Source organism: Cervus elaphus, chromosome 11 (genome assembly GCF_910594005.1).
Source record: "Cervus elaphus chromosome 11, mCerEla1.1, whole genome shotgun sequence".
NCBI lineage: Eukaryota > Metazoa > Chordata > Mammalia > Artiodactyla > Cervidae > Cervus > Cervus elaphus.
Window position 1 is genome coordinate 4,087,629 of NC_057825.1, and position 19,425 is coordinate 4,107,053.

At 44.2% G+C, this 19,425-nt stretch overlaps 2 protein-coding genes across 6 annotated transcripts in view; one reads left to right on the forward strand and one right to left on the reverse strand.

Annotated features, from left to right (window-relative positions):
• The window catches only part of LOC122703065 (formin-like protein 14), a 28,016-nt gene extending 20,537 nt beyond the window's left edge, over nt 1-7,479 (reverse strand). Inside the window, exons 1-2 of the mRNA XM_043917162.1 lie at nt 7,464-7,479; nt 1,565-1,730 (exon numbers count right to left, since the gene is read on the reverse strand). Of these exons, the coding sequence (XP_043773097.1) occupies nt 1,565-1,730; nt 7,464-7,479 (182 nt within the window). The remainder of the gene's footprint in view (nt 1-1,564; nt 1,731-7,463) is intronic.
• Nucleotides 1-19,425, forward strand: part of TSC1 (TSC complex subunit 1) — a 51,790-nt gene that overhangs the window by 6,667 nt on the left and 25,698 nt on the right. For all 5 annotated transcript variants that reach the window (XM_043916502.1, XM_043916500.1, XM_043916499.1 and 2 more), the window contains 7 exons: nt 2,212-2,274; nt 9,046-9,230; nt 12,963-13,066; nt 14,176-14,328; nt 16,487-16,631; nt 18,127-18,281; nt 18,692-18,765. In XM_043916502.1, coding sequence (XP_043772437.1) covers nt 9,125-9,230; nt 12,963-13,066; nt 14,176-14,328; nt 16,487-16,631; nt 18,127-18,281; nt 18,692-18,765 — 737 coding nt within the window. In that variant the 5' untranslated portion in view covers nt 2,212-2,274; nt 9,046-9,124. The remainder of the gene's footprint in view (nt 1-2,211; nt 2,275-9,045; nt 9,231-12,962; nt 13,067-14,175; nt 14,329-16,486; nt 16,632-18,126; nt 18,282-18,691; nt 18,766-19,425) is intronic.

Below are 19,425 nucleotides of genomic sequence, written 5' to 3' on the forward strand. Positions count from 1 at the left end.
CCTGTTACACTCTGACAGGTGTTTCCTTCCTAACCCCTCAGGGGGACACATTTTTGAGGAGGGTCTTCTCCATTCCTCACTTTTGAGCAGGAAGTTCACAGGCTGCATGATTTTCTCTAGTAGTATCTCCACGGGGCAGGATTTAAATATAAGTGAACAGGTAAACACTTCCAAATGTAAATAATGGCAGGTAGCCCTTGACTCGCCAACACTTACTACCATTACCATCTTTTAGCATCGTGGTAAAGACGTGAAGTCTTAATGTCGAGCATTGGACAAAAACCGTTCTGACTTTCTATGCCAATTTCTTTATCTGTGACAGTGATCCTGGCTGGACAGGCTACGAGATCGCATCTGGTATTACATCCTAATTTTGCCCTTGCCGTAGATGTTCCTTTTCAGGTAAAACATCCAGCTGTGATTAATTGCAAGAGGAGTCTCCATGACTCCCTGGACTCACAGCTGATTTTAACACTCTCAAGATTAGAGGCTCCAGGGTTTTAACTGCAGCCCTTCTGGTGGAGTGACTGTGGCTGGGCAAGCACTCCCTGTCCGAATGGTTTGCTTGGCCTCCTCGGAAGGCCATTCTCTGCCCAGCTCTGCACACACACTTGGAGTATGCTGCTGAGGAACGCTGGTATTGAATGCCTAGAATGTGTTCCACAAGGAAAGATAATTACCCCATCATCTGAGCATGAAGTTTTAACTGCGAGAGAGCTGCCCGACACATTGGTTCAACTTTGGCCAGGATCATATGTTGAAGGGCTTGCTTCTCGGCTCTTCCATGCTGAGTGTAATTAGGCCTTTATTGTGTATGAGGTTCAGCTGCCATGTCTATGTCCCACCCTAGAATGGCTACCAAAGAAGCTGGTGAACTCTTTGTTGACCCACACAGGGTATTTGCCCATTGGGTGCCGGACACTGAAATAGGCCCTGGGTGTCCACCAGTGGACCCAACAGGTGGTCCAGTCCCCGTGGAGCTCACCGTCTAATCAGGCTGTACCTAAATGTAGTTGGAAGGACCCACATTTTAAAAAGCAAACTGGAATGTATATATATCATGTTAAACATGGATATTTAATATAATTCAGAAAAGAGAGCAGGAGAAGAAAATAGAAAAATGCTAGCTGTTCTCAAATATTTTATGTTTGTCATGCAGAGGGATTAGGTTGAGTTGGTGCTGTTTTGAAGGCTGAGTTCAGCTTTGTACATTTATTTAAGAAATATTCTGACTCCTAGTCATTCCGCCAGCAAGTCCCAGACTGTGGCAGTGCAGGAGATACAGTGTGAGGAAGCTCCTGTCTTTCCTTGCCTGGAACTCCTGTGCTGGTGATGGGGACACGCTCAGTAACTCATTGCACTTCTGTAATCGGGTCGTGGTCAGTGACACCAAGAAACACAGGCTACAGAGAGCATGTGCCAGGCCTGACTTGGTCAGGGCGTGAGTGGAGGGAAGTGAAGGGTTCTCTGAGGAAGCGCTTGTTCAAGTGGAGAATTTGAGGGTGAAGACTGAGCTCGGGAGCGGGCAGAGGTCGGGTCTCTTGGGCACGGGGACAGCTCATACCTGGTCCTGAAGTGGGGAGCACATGGGTCAGCTGAGAGAAGGTGAGGCTCGTAGGGTAGGGTCTCGGGGGGCGGGGGGCTGATGCGGGCCCAGTGCTTCATGCCCGGCGCTGTTCTTACTCCTGGGGCACCTCGGGTAGTTCCTCTGCCCCGCACCGTGCTGCGGGCTGCAAGGCAGCAGGCACCACACAGCCTCAGGAGGCAGGTGCTGCGACTCTTCTCTCCGTACGGATGACAGGATTTAAGGTTAGACGTTAGAGATGTGCGATCAGCCAGCCAGAGTTACACGGCTGCTCAGTGGCGGAGCCTGAGTTTTTCTACTCCGAGCTCTAATTCTAGAGCCTGTCCTGCCCGTGCATTTACTGCCCACTCATTTATAGCTCTAATAAAGACAGTTAACGAAGGGCAGGCTTTACAAGTTCAGCGCAATATAAAGAATTTTCCCGCAGCCAGCTGTTCAGAAATGTAGATGGGGAGAGGCCCATGCATCCAGTGATTCCGAGTGTTCATTCCAGTGGAAACCAGATGGCCACCTGTCAGGGGTGGGGTGGAGCGGGGAGCTGGTAAACCCCGACCCCCTCTGACGGCGTCTGGAATCTCACTGCAGCGTGAGATGGTGATTTACAGATATGTGTTTTCTCTTTCCAGTGACCATGAAAGACACCAGGTTGACAGCACAGGAAACTGAAGTACCAATTGTCCCCAGAACAGGTAAGGTGTAAACTCAGCGCAGCAGCTGGCGGGAAGGTAGGGGAGAACCATTTATCTTGTCTGTGGCTGCACTGGTGCAGAGAGGTTTCTTTGCATTCAGGATATAATGTTGGTGGTTTTAGCTTTTTGCCAGTAACTGGACCTTCTGTGCCGTGATGTAATTAGTCAAATTACCGGTAATTTATTAACGGCTTATTCAGTGCCAGGCATGGTGTTAAGTGCCTTCTGTGGTTATTTATTTTCCTCTTCACAGCCATACTTTTGGTGTGTCTTCATTTTGCAGATAAGGAATTGGGCTCCAAAATGTTGCATAATTTTCCTAAGGTTGTATAGCTGGTACTTGGTGTACCCGCGACTCAAATCATCTCTGTTGAACAGCAAAATTTGGTTTTAACCACTAAATAAAATTGAATCCTGAGTGTTTGAGCAAGCCATTTAACTAGCACAGAGGTTCTCAACCCTGGCTGTGCCTTAAAAACCCACATGGATCTATAAAAACAAACCAGATGTACTGTCTGGACCTCGCCCCTTAACCTGCTCTGGAGTGAGTCCTGGGCTTCAAGATTTTGTAGCCTTTCCAGGTTATTCTAGTGTACAAACTAGGCTGAGGACCCCTGAGCTAATGAGTTAGCATTTACATCTTAACATGGCTTTATCTATTACTTGTCTTAATCAGTTTTTTGGGGATGAGATATATGATATCGTGGTTTCTAGTTGTTGGAGGATTCTCAGAGTCCTAGAATATATCCTTCCTACATATCCTGGCTCTGTCATGTCTGTGGCTGGGAGTGTAGCCTGAGTGGCCTGAGTGATCCCTGAGCAAGATTTTGCGTTTAGAGGCAGGCATGCGCAGGGCAGCAGCTTTCTATCTGCAGGAGGGGCATGGGGAAGATGGGAAGTCTGCTGTCTTTGTACACAGACGGCGAGTGGGGTTCATCTGATGCCGCCCTGGTTGCCCTTTGCTGCATTGTCACTGCCTGCCTCATCTTACCTCATAAGAATTACGAAATAAGGGTGAGGATTTTTGCCTTAAAGCTTGCTGTCTGTTCACAAACAGGGTCTTAATACAGATTAGACTCACAAGAAGGTGGAAGAAGCATTGTTCCCTTACAAGTACGGAAGACTTTCTGAGTTTGACTTTTCATTTTCAAAACAAATTTTTTTAAAAATTTTTATTTATTTTTGACTATACTGAGTCTTCAGTGCTGAACGGGCTTTCTCTAGTTGTGGCAAGCGGGACTCCTCATTGCGGCGGCTTCTCTTGCTGGGGAGCACAGACTCTAGAGTGCATGGGCTTCAGTAGTTGTGGCTCATGGGTTCAGTTGCCCAGCAGCATGTGGAATCTTCTGGACCAGGGGTCAAACCTGGGTCCCTTGCACTGACAGGTGGGTTCTTAACCTTGGACTAGTGGTGCAAGGAAGTCCCATTTTCACGCGTTTCGTGTGTACCTCACCCTGTCCATTGCCGGAAGGCCACTGAATATGTATTTGAACCCAGTGTCAGATGGTCCTGTTCATATCCTCGAGGCCCAAGCTGATTGTCACACATCAGAAATCTCAGACTATATTAAATATTTTTCAATATTGCACTTGTTTTACATTTCAGTAGTCATATAGTTAAAGTTTGAAATTTTAATGTAGGAAAAGTACTTGGTCAGCACCGTTAGCTGCTGGATTGCTCCCGTGTTAGCACAAGTGTGATACCAGGAAGATGTTCCTCTTCAGCTGCCACTTTTAGTCCCATCACTAACCTTTGTGGACAAGGCAGAACGGAATTCAGGCGAGTTTCTGGTAAATTATGTTTTAGAAGGAACCTGTACCTGGGATTCATAGCTTGGTCAAGCCTCAAGGATCCTTCATCTTAAAGCCACCGTAACAATTATTGACAGCCTATGTCAGTCATCTTGAAAAGCTTTTTGCTTAAACTTTTAGCCCCCATAGACACAAAATACAAGACAAAAACAACAAGAAATTGTCTTCCAATAACAGTTTTATAAAATCTGTTTTGAAACTTTTGATTAGTGAGTATAAAGTGTGTTTGAGTATTTCATTTTTTTCTTAACATTGTTTTTTTCATATTCTTTATGTTTGACTTGAAGATTATTTATCGTGGATATTGTTGACTGTGGTTTGGGGTTTTATTTTCATGTTTTAAAATTTAGGTAACAAGCTGGCATTTTATTTTTAATTCACCTTCACAAGACATGTGGTGTTCCCAAATCTGACTTTTTCTTGAAAGACTACAAATTAGGATTACAAATTAAATGAAGTTATTAAATGATTATTTTTTATAATAAATGTAAAAATTCTGGAAAAGTTAGAATTAAAGTATACTTTAATTTCTGTTGTGTAGCCAAGTATTGTTAAAAGTTTTATAAACATTTGGCTCAAAGAATAACTATTGTTATTTGTAAAGCTATCTAGTGAACCTACCTTCTTGATATTCATTAATATATTTAACTGTTTGAAAGTCCTTATTTTCGAACATAAAAATCATATTAACTGAAGCTTTTATTTTTAATAATAATAAATGAATAAATATTGTATTGATGGAATTTCAACTTGTAAAACACAAAGCTTAGATGTTTCATTTAGAATGTTTTCCCTTTGTTCCGATATTAACGGTAATCCTAAATGCTTGCCTGTCCACATTACAGACGTTGTGTGGATTACGTATGATGGTAACATTAACATATCCTTGCTGGTCACGCATACACAGTCAGGGGTCCCAGAAATGCTGCTAAAGTGGGTGATTGACCATTCACCTTTCAGTCCTACAGACCAAGGCCACAGCCAGATTTGGGCCAAAAATAGAAGCTAAAATCAAACTTTGTTAAATCCCTCTTTTCCATGCTTGTTGAGACCATGCTGAGTGTTCTGTTTGATCAAACCTGGTTACCAGTGTAGAGGTTCAGTCTGGTTTATTCAGAAGTAGTGACTTAGAACCCCCCTGTTGCTTTAGATTGGGTGATCTGGGAGGCCTCTCCAAGACGGTGACGTTTTGAGCAGAGGCTTGAAACTGACAGCAACACGAGGATCTGGGAGAAAAGCACCCCGAGGACGGAGGCAACAGCAGGTGCAGAGGCCTGAGCAGGGCGCAGTTTCCCTGAGCTTCAGAAACCTTGGACTCGAGCAGGGGATGGCAGGGTGCGGTGAAGCAGGCCGGGGGCAGTGGGACTTCACAGCCGCTTGGTCAGGTGTGCCTGGCAGCCACAGGGGAGCTGACTCTTGTGAGCTCTGTGGGGAGCCGCTGGATGATTTTACATGGGAGCAGTGGAATCTGATTTCCCTGTTTCAGCGTCTTGGTGGTGGTGTAGGGGAGGGGAGTGATGGAGACTGCTGGTCCCTTGTCGTTAAAGGGACACGACTGGGGCTCGGACTGGGGGGAGACAGAAGGGGAAGTCAGTGGGCTTGCCAGCGGGTTAGATGTGAGCGTCAGAGTGGTGCAAGAGTCAAGGATGTCACCTAGACGTCGGCTGTAGACTGATGGTTGTGCCTGTTACTGAGGTCCAGGAAACTGGCAGAGGGACAGGTTTTGGGGTGGGGAGTGGGTGTTGAAAGTCATCACTCCCTAATATAAACAGCATCATTGATAGCACTGCACTGTGCTGTGTGACCCCCAACGGTAATAGTAAACTAAACAAAATGTTGCTTTGGTGTGTAGGATACAGAAATGTATGGACTTGGATACTGAACTCTCGGCTTCTCCCGTCTTCTGTTTCCTATGCTTGGTTACTTCCAAAATGAAAGCAAGACTTTCATGGCGAAAGCGATGCCTGATGAGCCTGTGGTGCTAACCTCTCAGTGACTTTTCCCTTGTCTCCTCTAGGCTGTAAAGTGTGTTTAACACGTGTGCAACTCACGCACTCCCACCACATCCAGCTGGAGCTGGTCGCTTCCCTCCTTTCTGTACTCATTGAACCGTGTCCATTTCCTGCTCATGTGTGTCTGGTTCTTCATGGCACATGCTAAGACTTTCTTCCCTACTTAGCACCCTGCACTTAACCCCTCAGGAAATATTTGAATAAGTTTAAATATGAGAGATATTACAGTCATGGAACTAATTCCAAAGGCTTATGATTGAACTCCCGAGAGGGCTTTTTAGAATGTCAAAAATCCTTGAACTTGAGGCACTTAAGTGAAAAATCCCACAAAAAGCCCATGATTTATATTTTTCCTGGGGATTAGAAAAATATGATTGAAAGGTAGAATTTTAGAACTGAGGAGACGAGCAACAAAAGCTTGTTGCCAAAAAAATGTACGAGTGTATTTTAGACTAAAATGTTATTTTCGCTTTCTGTAAAGCACTTGGAAAGAGTAGGCTCCAGAAATCAGACTTTATACCTAAATTACAATCTGAAAAACAAGTGAGGTGGTCCGTGACGGTCAGCCCTGAGTACCGCCAAGTTGACTGGACGGGCGCCATCTTTGTTTAGTCACTCTGCTCCGGGCTGCCTGCATTTGGAGGAGCAGCTCTGACAAGACTGTCTTCTGAGCACACAGAAGACAGACTCAGGAGCCTCCCGAGCCTGAGACAAGGTAGGCATCTGCTTTACTGGCACGGAACCAAACTTGGGGCCAAATACCTTTAAGTCTAAGAATCCTCTGTGAGTTACCCGAAGTGGAAATGAATGTGGGGATCAGCTAGACAAATGTGCTGCTAAAGTCATTTTGAAAGTGGTGACCCAAAGATTGTCACCAGCATTCATAATGATGATATGTGAGTACCACTCAGTGAGTGTTTATTTGTGCCAGGTACGGTGCTTAACTGTGTGATAGAGGTTACCTCATTTAATCCTCTCGATGGACAATAAACCCGGACAGGCTGGTATTATCTTCACTTGTAAATTTAATTTAATCCAACTTACGATCAGGTGAAATTTGTTTCTGTTTTCAGCTTTGAACTTTTACAGTGAAACCTTAGTGGTTATGGTCTCATATTTCTGAGTCCTTTGAAATGACTTCCTTTATGATTTACCTGTCGGATTTATACTTATGTAAATATAAATTTGTATTATACTTGTATCATATGGTATGCTTTCTATATCGAGATTTGCTATCAAAAATTCATTTGTATGTTTTAATTGATCTTTCTGGCTAATGAATTTCTGATTCACCAAGAGAAAAATCAGTGAATATCACCAGGTTGTAATTAAACAAGAGCATAGATAATAATAAGTTAATACTCACCAGTTTCAGGGGTCATTGCTCCTTTAAATTTGGCATTCTAGTAGGAGGAGCTTAACTCTTCGTTAGCACAGTTATGCCTTAGAGTGGTATTTCTCAAATGGGGCTTATCTACCCTTGAAAGAATTATTCTGGAGTGCTTATTAAAATGAAAATTCCTGAGTCCACAATTCAGTTCCGAAATGGGCCCAGAAAGTTAGATCTCAGGTGATTTTAATACATACTGAAGCCTGAGAACTGTTCCTTTTTTTAAGTATGTATTTTTATTTATTTATTAATATTTAATTGGCCATGCAGGATCTTTAGTTGTGGCATGTGGTGTCTAGTTCCCTGACCAGTGATTAAACCTGGGCCCCTGCATTGGGAGCACAGAGTCTTAGTCACTGGACCGCCAGTCCCAGAACTGTTACTTGAGCTTACTCAAAGACAAGCAAAAACAAATTAAGAGCATATTTTAATGGCTGCAAGTGACATATACAGTTGTTGGTCTAAGAGCTGAGCCATCTAAGTTCTGCTTTACTGTGGGACCTTGGCAGAATTACTTATCCTTTTTGAATATCCATACTGTGGTTTGTAAAATAAAGATAATATTTGCCTGCCTTACAGTCACTGTGATGATCAAAACCACGAGTTAGTTTAATGTAATGTTTATGGACTTAGGGTTTGAGTGAAGTACATTTGGGGTCAAATTTCAGTTCTCCCCGGTTTTGCCTCCTGCTAGCTTTGTGACACTAAGCAAGTAGCTTGATCTCTGTTCCTCTCCCTGTAAAATGGGGGATAAAAGAACCAATCATACTGTAGTTATATATGGAGTATATTTGATGATGTTTGTGAAGGGTGTGCAGTGCCTGTCTAAGAAATGGTAGCTGTTTTTACAAACACAGCTTTAAAAACCATAGTGGGGAGGAATGAATGATTATAAGTGTGTCTAGTGACATGTGGAAAGTGAGCTGCTTTTTTATATAAAGTGACTGCTTCACTGCCATAAAGGACGGAGTATTTGAAGGTGCAGGCTTTGCCCTGATGCCCCTGTTCACTCACACCCACTTCGCTGTAACTGGCAACATTGGAGTGTGGGATCGGTGTCTGAAATGAGGGGCATAAACTGAAAACAGAGGAACCATCCCTGGTTGAAGTCAGGTTTCAAACGCATACACTTGTGACCTAACGGGCCATACTGCCTTCTAGACACTGATGGGGTTATCAAGAAGATAGCATTCTTTCAGTTCTTCTGAAAATGGTTTATCTACTCTTTGGATCAGTGATTTGAAGCCTAAACCCAAGGTAGAATCAGCAGTAATTAATAAAACTTCGATTTAGTCCTGTTACTAAGTTTCTGGGATGATTGCAACGGGTGTCTTTTTTTTTTTTCTTTTAATAATTAGGTTTCTCTCTGTTGCATTGCCTAGAACTCCTCTTCATAAATTTGTCAAGAACCCCGTTTTTACACTCCTTAGCTTCTTTTATCAACAGTGTTCTGGACAAACTTCACTGCTTTGAATACATGCTCGGTTTGTCTGGCAAGTAGGTTTTTGTGGGGGGAAATGGGGCCATTTTATAACAGCATTCCTCTTCTTTTTTTCAGTCTGGTAGTGGCAGCGATGAAGACCCTTCCAAGTCTTTACTGCACATCCTGAAGCAGCAGAGCACACTCGTGTCAGATAATGGCCCAGCAAGCCAACATTGGGGAGCTCCTCTCCATGCTGGACTCCCCGCTGCTGGGTGTGCGTGACGACGTGACAGCGGTCTTTAAAGAGAATCTCAATTCTGGTAAGCCAGATCCTGCCCTGCTTAGCTGCTTCATCTTCTGAAGAGAGTCCTTAAAACCACCAAGAGAAGCATGCGTGGGTGGATTCGTTCTGTGTGTGCTAGTGTTTGGCTGCGGAGCTGTTCACAGGCCGCACCATACACATGCTCAGGTGCTCAGCTGTGTCCAGCTCTCTGCAGCCCCATGGACTGGAGCCAGAACTCCTCTGTCCATGGGGTCTCCCAGGCAAGAATACTGGAGTGGGTTGTCATTTCCTCCTCCAGGGGATCTTCCTGACCCAGGGATTGAACCTGCATTTCCTGTGTCTCCTGCATTGGCAGGCAGCTTCTTTACCACTGAGCCACCCGGAACCTCTTTTTAATCACAGAAATAGAAGTTTAAACAGTACCCTTTTTTTGCCTACCAGATTGGCAGAAATCAAATATTGGTCATAGAAATGGGCACTGTTAGCAGGAGAATGAATACATGGGCGTTTACCCCTTTTGGAGTATCTGTCATTAATTAAAAGCACATGCCATTTGGTCCGCTTATAAGATTCCATATTTCATTCACTTGAATGAAATGTAACAAAAACTTGGAAAAACCAAAGTACCCTTCAGTAGGTGCGTGACTGAACTAACAGTGGAGCCATGAGGAGAGCGAGGAGCTCGGCGCAGAGAAGGGAGCAGGTCATCGGTGCTGCTGTGGAAGGGGTCGTGATGGCAGGAAGGAGGGAGACACCTTCCGCAGCACCTTGTTGAGTGGCAGAGACACATACACAGACGGAGGATGTCTGGACGTGGGGCTGTGTGTGCGTGATCCTGCCAGAGTGAGAAGCTTTGAAAGGACAGGAACCAAACCCAGGAGAGTTTGTCTCTGCAGTGGCTCGTGAGGCCAGCGGTGAGGGAAACAGTCACTTGTGTTTTATTCACTTTCACATCATCTGAGTTGTTAACAATAGGCATGAATTATTTTTGTCACTAGAACAGTTTAAAAAAGGAGACAGTATTTCATGTGCTCTTAAGGCTACTTTTCACAGTTTGTTGTGATCCACAAAGTCAAAGGCTTTAGTGTAGTCAGTGAAGCAGAAATAGATATTTTTCTGGAATTCTGTTGTTGTTTTTTATGATCCAGTGGATATTGGCAATTTGATCTCTGGTTCCTCTGCCTTTTCTAAATCCAGCTTGAACATCTGGGAGTTCTTGGTTCACGTACTGTTGAAGCCTAGCTTGGAGACTTTTGAGCATTACTAACGTGTGAGATGAGTGCAATAGCGTGGTAGTTTGAACATCCTTTGGCATTGCCTTTCTTTGGGATTGGAATGAAAACTGACCTTTTCCAGTCCTGTGGCCACTGCCGAGTTTTCCAAATTTGCTGGCATATTGAGTGCAGCAGTTTCACAGCAGCATCTTTTAGGATTTGAAATAGCTCAGCTGGAGTTCATCACCTCCACTAGCTTTGTAGTGATGCTTCCTAAGGCCCACTTGACTTCTCACTCCAGGATGTCTGGTTCTAAGTGAGTGATCGCACCATTGTGGTTATTGGGGTCATTAAAATCTTTTCTGTATAGTTCTTCTGTGTATTCTTGCCACCTCTTCTTAATATCTTCTGCTTCTGTTAGGTCCATACTGTTTCTGTCCTTCATTGTGCCCATCTTTGCCTGAAATGTTCCCTTGGTATCTCTTGATTTTCTTGAAGAGATCTCTAGCCTTTCCCATTCTGTTGTTTTCCTTTATTTTTTTTGCATTGATCACTGAGGAAGGCTTTCTTATCCCTCCTTGCTATTCTTTGGAACTCTGCATTCAGATGGGTATATCTTTCCTTTTCTCCCTTGCCTTTCACTTCTCTTCTTTCCACAACTATTTGTAAGACCTTGTCAGATAGTCATTTTGCATTTCTTCTTCTTGGGGTTGGTTTTGATCACCGCCTCCTGTACAGTGTCACGAACCTCCGTCCATAGTTCTTCAGGCACTCTATCAGATCTAATCCCTTGAATCTATTTGTCATTTCCACTGTATAATCGTAAGGGATTTGATTTAGGTCATACTGAATGGTCTAGTGGTTTTCCCTACTTTCTTCCATTTAAGTCTGAATTTTGCAGTAAGGAGGTCATGATCTGAGCCACAGTCAGCTCCCAGTCTTGTTTTTGCGCACTGTATAGAGCTTCTTCATCTTCGGCTGCAAAGAATATAATCAGTCTGATTTCGGTATTGGCCACCTGGTGATGTCCATGTGTAGAGTTGTCTCTTGTGTTGTTGGAAGAGGGTGTTTGCTGTGACCAGTGTGTTCTCTTGTCAAAACTCTGTTCACCCTTGCTCTGCTTCATTTTGTATTCCAAGGCCAAACATGCCTGTTACTCCAGGTATCTCTTGACTTCCTGCTTTTGCATACGGTAAAGCGTCTGCCTACAATGCGGGAGACCCGGGTTCGATCCCTGGGTCAGGAAGATCCCCTGGAGAAGGAAATGGCAACCCACTCCAGTATTCTTGCCTGGGAAATCTCATGGACTGAGGATCCTGGTAGGCTACAGTCCATGGGGTCGCAAGGAGTTGGACAGGACTGAGCGACTTCACTTCACTTCACTTCACTTCCCCTATCATGAAAAGGACATCTTTTTTGGGTGTTAGTTCTAGAAGGTCTTGTAGATCTTTATAGAACCATTCAACTTCAGCTTCTTTGGCATTAGTGGTTGGGACGTAGACTTGGATTTCTGTGATGTTGAGTGGTTTGCCTTGGAAACAAACAGAGATCATTCTGTCATTTTTGAAACTGCATCCAAGTACTGCATTTTGTACTCTTTTGTTGACTATGATGGTTACTCCATTTCTTCTAAGGGATTCTTGCCCACAGTAGTAGATATAATGGTCATTTGAATTAAATTCGCCCATTCCAGTTCATAGTTCACTGATTCCCATCACTTCATGGCAAATAGGTGGGGAAACATTGGAAACAACAACAGATTTTATTTTCTTGGGCTCCAAAATCACTGCAGATGGTGACTGCAACCATGAAATTAAAAGACGCTTGCTCCTTGGAGGAAAAGCTATGACAAACCTACACAGCATATTGAAAAGCAGAGACATTACTTTACACAAAGGTGTGTTTCTAGTCAAAGCTATGATTTTTCCAGTGGTCGTGTATGGATGTGAGAGTTGGACCATAAAGAAAAGAAAGCGCCAAAGAATTGATGCTTTGAGCTGTGGTGCTGGAGGAGACTCTTGAGAGTCCCTTGGACTTCAAGGTGATTAAACCAGTCAGTCCTAAAGAAAATCAGTCCCTGAATATTCATTGGAAGGACTGATGCTGAAGCTGAAGCTCAATACTTCATCCACTTAATGTGAAGAATTGGAAAAGACCCTGGTGCTGAGAAAGATTGAAGGCTGGAGGAGAAGGGGACGACAGAGGATGAAATGGTTGGATGGCATCACCAACTCAATGGACATGAGTCTGAGTAAGCTGCGGGAGTTGGTGATGGACAGGGAAGCCTGCTGTGCTGCAGTCCATGGGGTTGCAAAGAGTCAGACATGACTGAGCAACTGAACTGAACTATGGCTACTTAGGCATATAAACTTGATATTATCCTGTTGTTAAACCTAAATTCATTTTAGAAAGCAGAAATACAACACTTCATGTAACTGTGGGTAGTGTACAAAGAAACATTCTCTGGATTTTGTTACTGGCAACTATTAATATTTGAGGTAAGTTTAGAATGTTAGAGGAAATAACTATTATAAACAGTCCTTTTCTTTCTTTAGACCGTGGTCCGATGCTTGTGAACACCTTGGTGGATTATTACCTGGAAACCAACTCTCAGCCTGTATTGCACATCCTGACTACCTTGCAAGAGCCCCATGATAAGGTACCTGCTGGGTGCTGAGTGGCCCCCTTTCTCCGGGGGCCGTGACCGCATCTGTGTAGCCCCAATGCCCGGCCTCTTTGGAGCTCACTCCTTCCACTTCCTTGTGCCACTGATGCTGCTGCTCCCAGATTGTAACTACACATACAAATAGTCGTCAGGACTTTTGTTTCCTGAAAAGGTTTCAAAATACAACATATTTCAGAGGCCTTCAAAGATCTTGCTCTCAGAAGAAATCCTGTGATCCTAAGCTATAATTGTACAGTGACGATGATCCATAAGGTACCCGTCTTTAAACACGTGCTCTGAGTAGGGTTTTTAGACTTTTAATCCATATGGCGAAAGCTGTAAGTGTGGTACCTCATGGGGCTAATTGCCTAGTGCTCTTTCCAAGCACCAGGTACTTGGAAGGCTCCTTTATGTTTTGTTTTTGCTTTTATTTTTGTTGATGGTAAATAGCTAACAAAGCATTGCAATTGCACATTTTGATTTGTCTTGAGTTTGTGTGTACTGGTGATTTACTTAACTGGGATTTGAAGGCCTTGCCACTGTCTGCCTTTTACAGTACATCTTGGGTGGGGTTTTTTTTTGTTTGTTTTGTTTTGTTTCCACTCTGGGCTGAATTTTAACTTCTCCTGCTACCTGAGTTATATCTGGGGCCAAACCATGAAGGCAGGGCCCTGGTAGCAATAAGTAGCTGCTTCCAGCAGGATCCCCTGAAACTTCAGCAGCCTCCACTTATTAGAACAGTGGTTATTCTAAGAAGTGGCCTATTTGTATTTCAGAAAGAGGGCCTACAGAGGAGTCTCCTTCCCACTTACAGACCTGTATTGTGGGGACTTTTTTTCAGGAGTTGCAGACTGTCTGCCCTCTCTTAGGACTCATGCAACACAACAGTATGTTTGTTTGCGTGGCTTTAAAAAAACCTTGAGTTTGATCTCTTTACCTGAATGACCCTTTTTTACATCCAAGTGACGACTCGAGAGACTGGAGTTGGTCACTGTTGCCTCTCCTCGTGTGCACTTCATGTACTTACATGAGTGTTTCCTTGGGGTCCCTTGACTTTCCCCAGCTTTACTGAGATCAGTTCTCTTGTTCTTGTGCATATTCAGCACCTCTTGGACAAAATGAATGAATACGTGGGCAAGGCCGCCTCTCGGTTATCCGCCCTCTTGCTACTGGGCCACGTCGTGAGGCTGCAGCCGTCGTGGAAGCATAAGCTCTCTCAAGCACCTCTTTTGCCTTCTCTACTAAAATGTCTCAAGGTATGATGTTTGTAAGGGTTTGCGAGAAATAGCTTCATCATATAATGTCTGAAATTCTAAGTACCTTAAAACAAGCCAGCTAGATTTTAACTTTGAGAGTTTAAAAACTTCTAGGCATTTGGTTCTTCTTGTAATGGAACACAGTTCAAACTTGGTACTTAGTAAACTCTCGGTGCATCACTGTGTCTAGTGCAGTTACATGTGGTCCAGGCAAATACGGTCACTTTTTGGTCAGATTGGTTCAACAGTATGCTGTCCCAGCCCTCTCTGATTTCATCATTGTCTAGCCTTTCCTCAGTTAGAAATGTACTGGTTTGTCTTGAGGGAATCTGTATTTCTGCGTTCTCTTTTGGCTAAAAGCAAAATGGCTAAGACTTGTAACTATTTAGGAGCAGGTTCTGGTTGCAGCTATAACTGAGGTTTTTTTGGTAGAAGCCTACCAGATTGTGTTCTGCTTTTTCACACTCAGCTTAGTGCACTTTTCTGCAGAGTCAAAACCTAAGTAGAACCCTATGGTTTTAGTTTTGACCATGGCTTATTGAAATACTTAGGGCGTTTGTTTAACCTGTTATAGTTCCTGGACTTGTTTACTACCTATAAAATAGGGAAAGGTGGGTAATGTGAGCTGCACGTACCTCCCAGAGACATGAGGATGTCCAGTAGTGTTTGTTCCAGGATGGCCACGCCTTTGGAGGCATCTGACACAGCACCGTGCAAGTTGATTTTTGTCTGTGCCAGCTGTTTATCCTCCCCAGAGGTGGATCTCAGGGAGTCACGGTGGCAGGGTGTCATGAAGATGTGCGTTTAATGTTAAGGAAAAGCAGGAGCCACTTCAGCAGCTTAATTTTTTTAAATGAATGGATTGATGAGAATATAATCTGATTTTGAGGCACACTGTTTAGTTCAGATTAAAGAATACTTAACCTTTTCCAAAAGAATAAGCCTTGAAAATTACTTACAAGCTGTTAACCCAAACTTTCAGTTAGGATGTTTTGTTAGTGTTTTTTTTTTTTTTTTTTAAGTCAGAATTCATTACAGATTCTTGATTCTCCTATCAGTATTTTATGTCTTTCCTATTAGATATCTGCCATAACATATGGCTTGGTGCTTGATGTAAAAACTAAATCTATTTAAAACTTTATTTCCAGGTTCTTTGCTGGTGGTCCACTGGCTGGGACTCCATGCTCCCAATGCGGGGGGCCCAGGTCCAGACCCTGGTTGGGGGACTAGATCCCACATGCCACAGCTAAGAGTTCTCATGCCACAGCTAAAAACCCTGCATGCTGCAGCTAAAGACTGCACATGCTGCAATTGAGACCCGGTACTACCAAATGAATAAATTCATATTTATTAAAAAAAAAAAAACAACCAAAGTTTATTTCCAGACTCAAAGGTCCTTTTTTTGAGGAATAATGAATGTTCTAACGTGCATGGAAGTCTTTTGTTTAATGTCTTGTTGCTTCAATCTGAATTCCAGTTACTTGGCAGACATTCATAATTCAATTATGGGTCAGGTGAGCCGCTATAGCTAGTCCGAGGTGATTTATTATTCGTTGGTTATTAAGTTCAGTTAATCTAAATTTATATGACTTGATGTTTAAACTGTAGACGTGGTCAGAGGTCACCGTATCTTTTATTTTCTGGTCTCTAAATACTGCTGTGAAGGTGAGCCATTAAGAAGGTTTGTTAGTGCTATACTAATTTCTTGTTAAGTTATACTTCTGTTATGATCCTTTAGAAATAGAGAATGACTTGTCCATGTATATGGGTCTTTTTAGCTGACTTTTAAAGAGTAAGTACTTCATAATTTGGTTGAATGAACAAGAATAGCAACATTCCTTTGTTCTTTTCAAAAGCAGTTTGTGCTTCCCGCCAAGGGCTGTTTATAGCGCGTCGGCAGTGTCTGGGCCTGGGGTCTCCTCAGCCGCGTTCCCGCCCTGCCCGGGATGCGTGTGGTGCCTGAGTGCGGCCCCCAGACGCGGCCTGGTCGAGCTGGTCCTTGGCGGCTGGCGGCTGAGTGTGCTTTGGTGCCGTGCCCCCAGCACCCGAGGGGAGGGTACGCCCGTGCCGGGGTTCTCGCTTGAGAGCCTCCGAGTGCGGACCTCCTGCCTCACGCCTGACAGCCCTCTCTTCCTGCCTGCACCCCCACCTCCGGCAGATGGACACCGATGTCGTCGTCCTCACTACGGGGGTCCTGGTGCTGATAACCATGCTCCCGATGATTCCTCAGTCGGGGAAGCAGCACCTGCACGACTTCTTTGACATTTTTGGCCGTCTTTCGTCGTGGTGCCTGAAGAAACCAGGTAACGATCCCCCCTTACACCTGTCATGCTGCACCAGGTGAGTGCTTGTGTGAGTGATGGACAGGCCATGTGCTGGAAGAGAAGGGCGTGTAGAGTCCTGTAGCTGAAATGGTTGGTTCTCACCAGCCAGGGAGGGAATACCTCAGGTATTTTCCACCAGGGGCACAAATAAGAAGCAAGACAGAGACTTCCCTGGTGCTTCAGTGGCTAAGACTCCAAGCTTCCAGCACCAGGGGTGTGGGTTCAATCCCTGGTCATGAAACTTAGATCTCACATGCCAAGAAATTAAAAAAAAAAAAGCATGACTGTTGAGATACTATTCTTACTTTGTTGGCTTAAGAGGATTAGTTGTCAGAGAAACTGAGTGGTGGGTACAACTTCCTGATTTTCCGTAAACTGAAAAACAGCTTAAATCTGTGTTGCAGCAGTATGGGACTATGCTTGTGGGACATGCTTGTCCTCCTCTTGGTCTGTAGTGACAGAGCACAAGCTTCTGGTTCAGAGAACTCGTCCGTCGTAAGTGTGAAAGGAGGAGAGAAGACACGGCTGGTCCTGATTAGTGTTCTAGTTTTTAGTACAGGGGGATTTTGTTTCTACATCAGCAGGTAGTACAGCTCTATCAGAATGATTCAGAAGCTGTAAACATGTGAACTTTGGGATCTTTTGGACCTCCCAGCATGAGATGTTCACATCAAAAGAATGAAATGTGTAAGCCCTGGGAAGTGGAACACTGTGGCTTCTCCTACCGCATTGAGTAACAAGCCTGAGGCCTGGATGATGCCGGCTTGTCTAGTAGGCTCTTCTTGGGGAGGAAGGAGTGGCCTGTCCTTTGTATTAGAGGAGCTTTATGCATACCATTGGGATTTTCCATAGGGTCTGGGTAAGGCTAGATGAATTAAATTTTCCATTTCTCCCACTCTTAGCTCTTTAAGCTAATTTCAGGTAGTAGCTTTTCACTCTGTAGTTACAAATCTGCATAGCTAAGACTACGAACTGATTTTAAAAGGTTCTCACACGTTCATTCCACAAATATATGAATGCCTGTTATGCAGCAAGCCCAGTGAGAGCACTCAAGGTGCAGAGGTGAGTGAGCTGGTGCTGTTCTTGAGGTGTGTACTGAATCAGGCTGTGGAGACAACATGTGGACAGCTTGCCGGGGATATTCCTGTAAAGGTGCTTCAGTATTACAGTCCTGAGGTCCTTGTTAAGGGGTTCCTAGAAAGGAGGGCAAGGATTGGATCAGTGCAAGCCTCTGTGGGTCACTCCAAGTAGATGGGAGTTTATTCAGAGGCCACAGGAGCCACCCATGGATTTCAGACTGGTGTCCGGTGTGTTCAGATTTGGGTTTTGGAAAACTGCTCTTTACTTACTGTCTTTGGAGCAAGGCGGGAGCACACATGTGCACAAAGTCCCATTGGCAGCCTGTGCTCCTGTCTGTTTGCACACACATGTCCCATGTCCACCTAGGAGCCCCCTCAATGGATCTCTTTTTTAGGCCACGTGACAGAAGTCTATCTCGTCCACCTCCACGCCAGCGTTTACGCTCTCTTCCATCGCCTGTATGGGATGTACCCTTGCAACTTTGTCTCCTTTCTGCGTTCTCACTACAGTATGAAGGAAAACCTGGAGACCTTTGAAGACGTGGTCAAGGTAAAGGAGCACCCATTTATTTGCCGCTTAGTGTACTATGGAGATCGACTTACTCTTTGTAAGTTTTGTATTAAACGTTAGGGACATTTTGAAAAGAAATTCAAAAAAAAAAAAAAAAAAAGAAATTCAGCCTTCTCCCCGTCTTGCCCACTGCCCTCAGCCCTGGTAACTACAAATCTATTTTTTGCCTTTATAGGACTTGCCTGTCCTGAATATTTCATGCTTATGGAGTCATATAATATGTGGTTTTTTGTTAATGGCTTCTTTCACTTAATGTAATGTTTTAAGATTCATCCATGTTGTGGTCTGTGTCAGTACTTCATTCCTTTGTATTGTCAGATAACATTTTATTGTGTAGAAATACAACAGAATTTAAGCCTTTTATAACTTGTCAACCCAAACTCTTTTAGCCAATGATGGAGCATGTGCGAATTCACCCGGAATTAGTGACTGGATCCAAGGACCATGAACTGGACCCTCGAAGGTATAGAAACTGAACTAGTGACAGAATTTCGTAGACTCATTTGAGAAATTGAACATGTGATCTCAGAGATGTCCCTTTTGAGGTGTTATTGGAGAAGACAGGTTTTCCTGTTTATTTTATTTTAAAGGACTTGCACGGTGAAGCATTTTGCGTGCATGAGTCTAAGACATACCCCTCACTGACAGAGGAAGAGGTTGCATTGCAGGTGCCTGTCCCGGAGAACCCCAGAGGGCTGGGGGCTCAGTGGTCTGTGGTCGTGCAAGGCGGGCGGTGATGGGTGTGGTTGGAAGCAGGCAGCCTGGATGTTGAGTGGTCGGATTCCCCTGGTCGCTTTCTCCATCCTGCTTAGCCAGGTGGCTGCTGTCCTCCATGGGGCCTGGTGGAAGTGCCCAGTTTTACCTCTGGAGAAGTGGAACCTGCCAGCCTCCTCGGTTGAGAATGTCAAGCATGGTGGAAGGTGGAGCTGAATCATGACAGGAAAGAAGGGAGTGAGGTGAAACCCTACACCCCAAGCTGTGAGAGGCTCAGCTTTTCCCCTGCTGCTCTCTGGCTGCTCCCCAGGCAGGGAGTTGATGCCTTTTGGAGGAAAAGTGGTCCTTGGATATTGATGTTTGAGGATCTCCCCCTGAGAAAGATGACTCACTGCCTGATCTCCTCAGC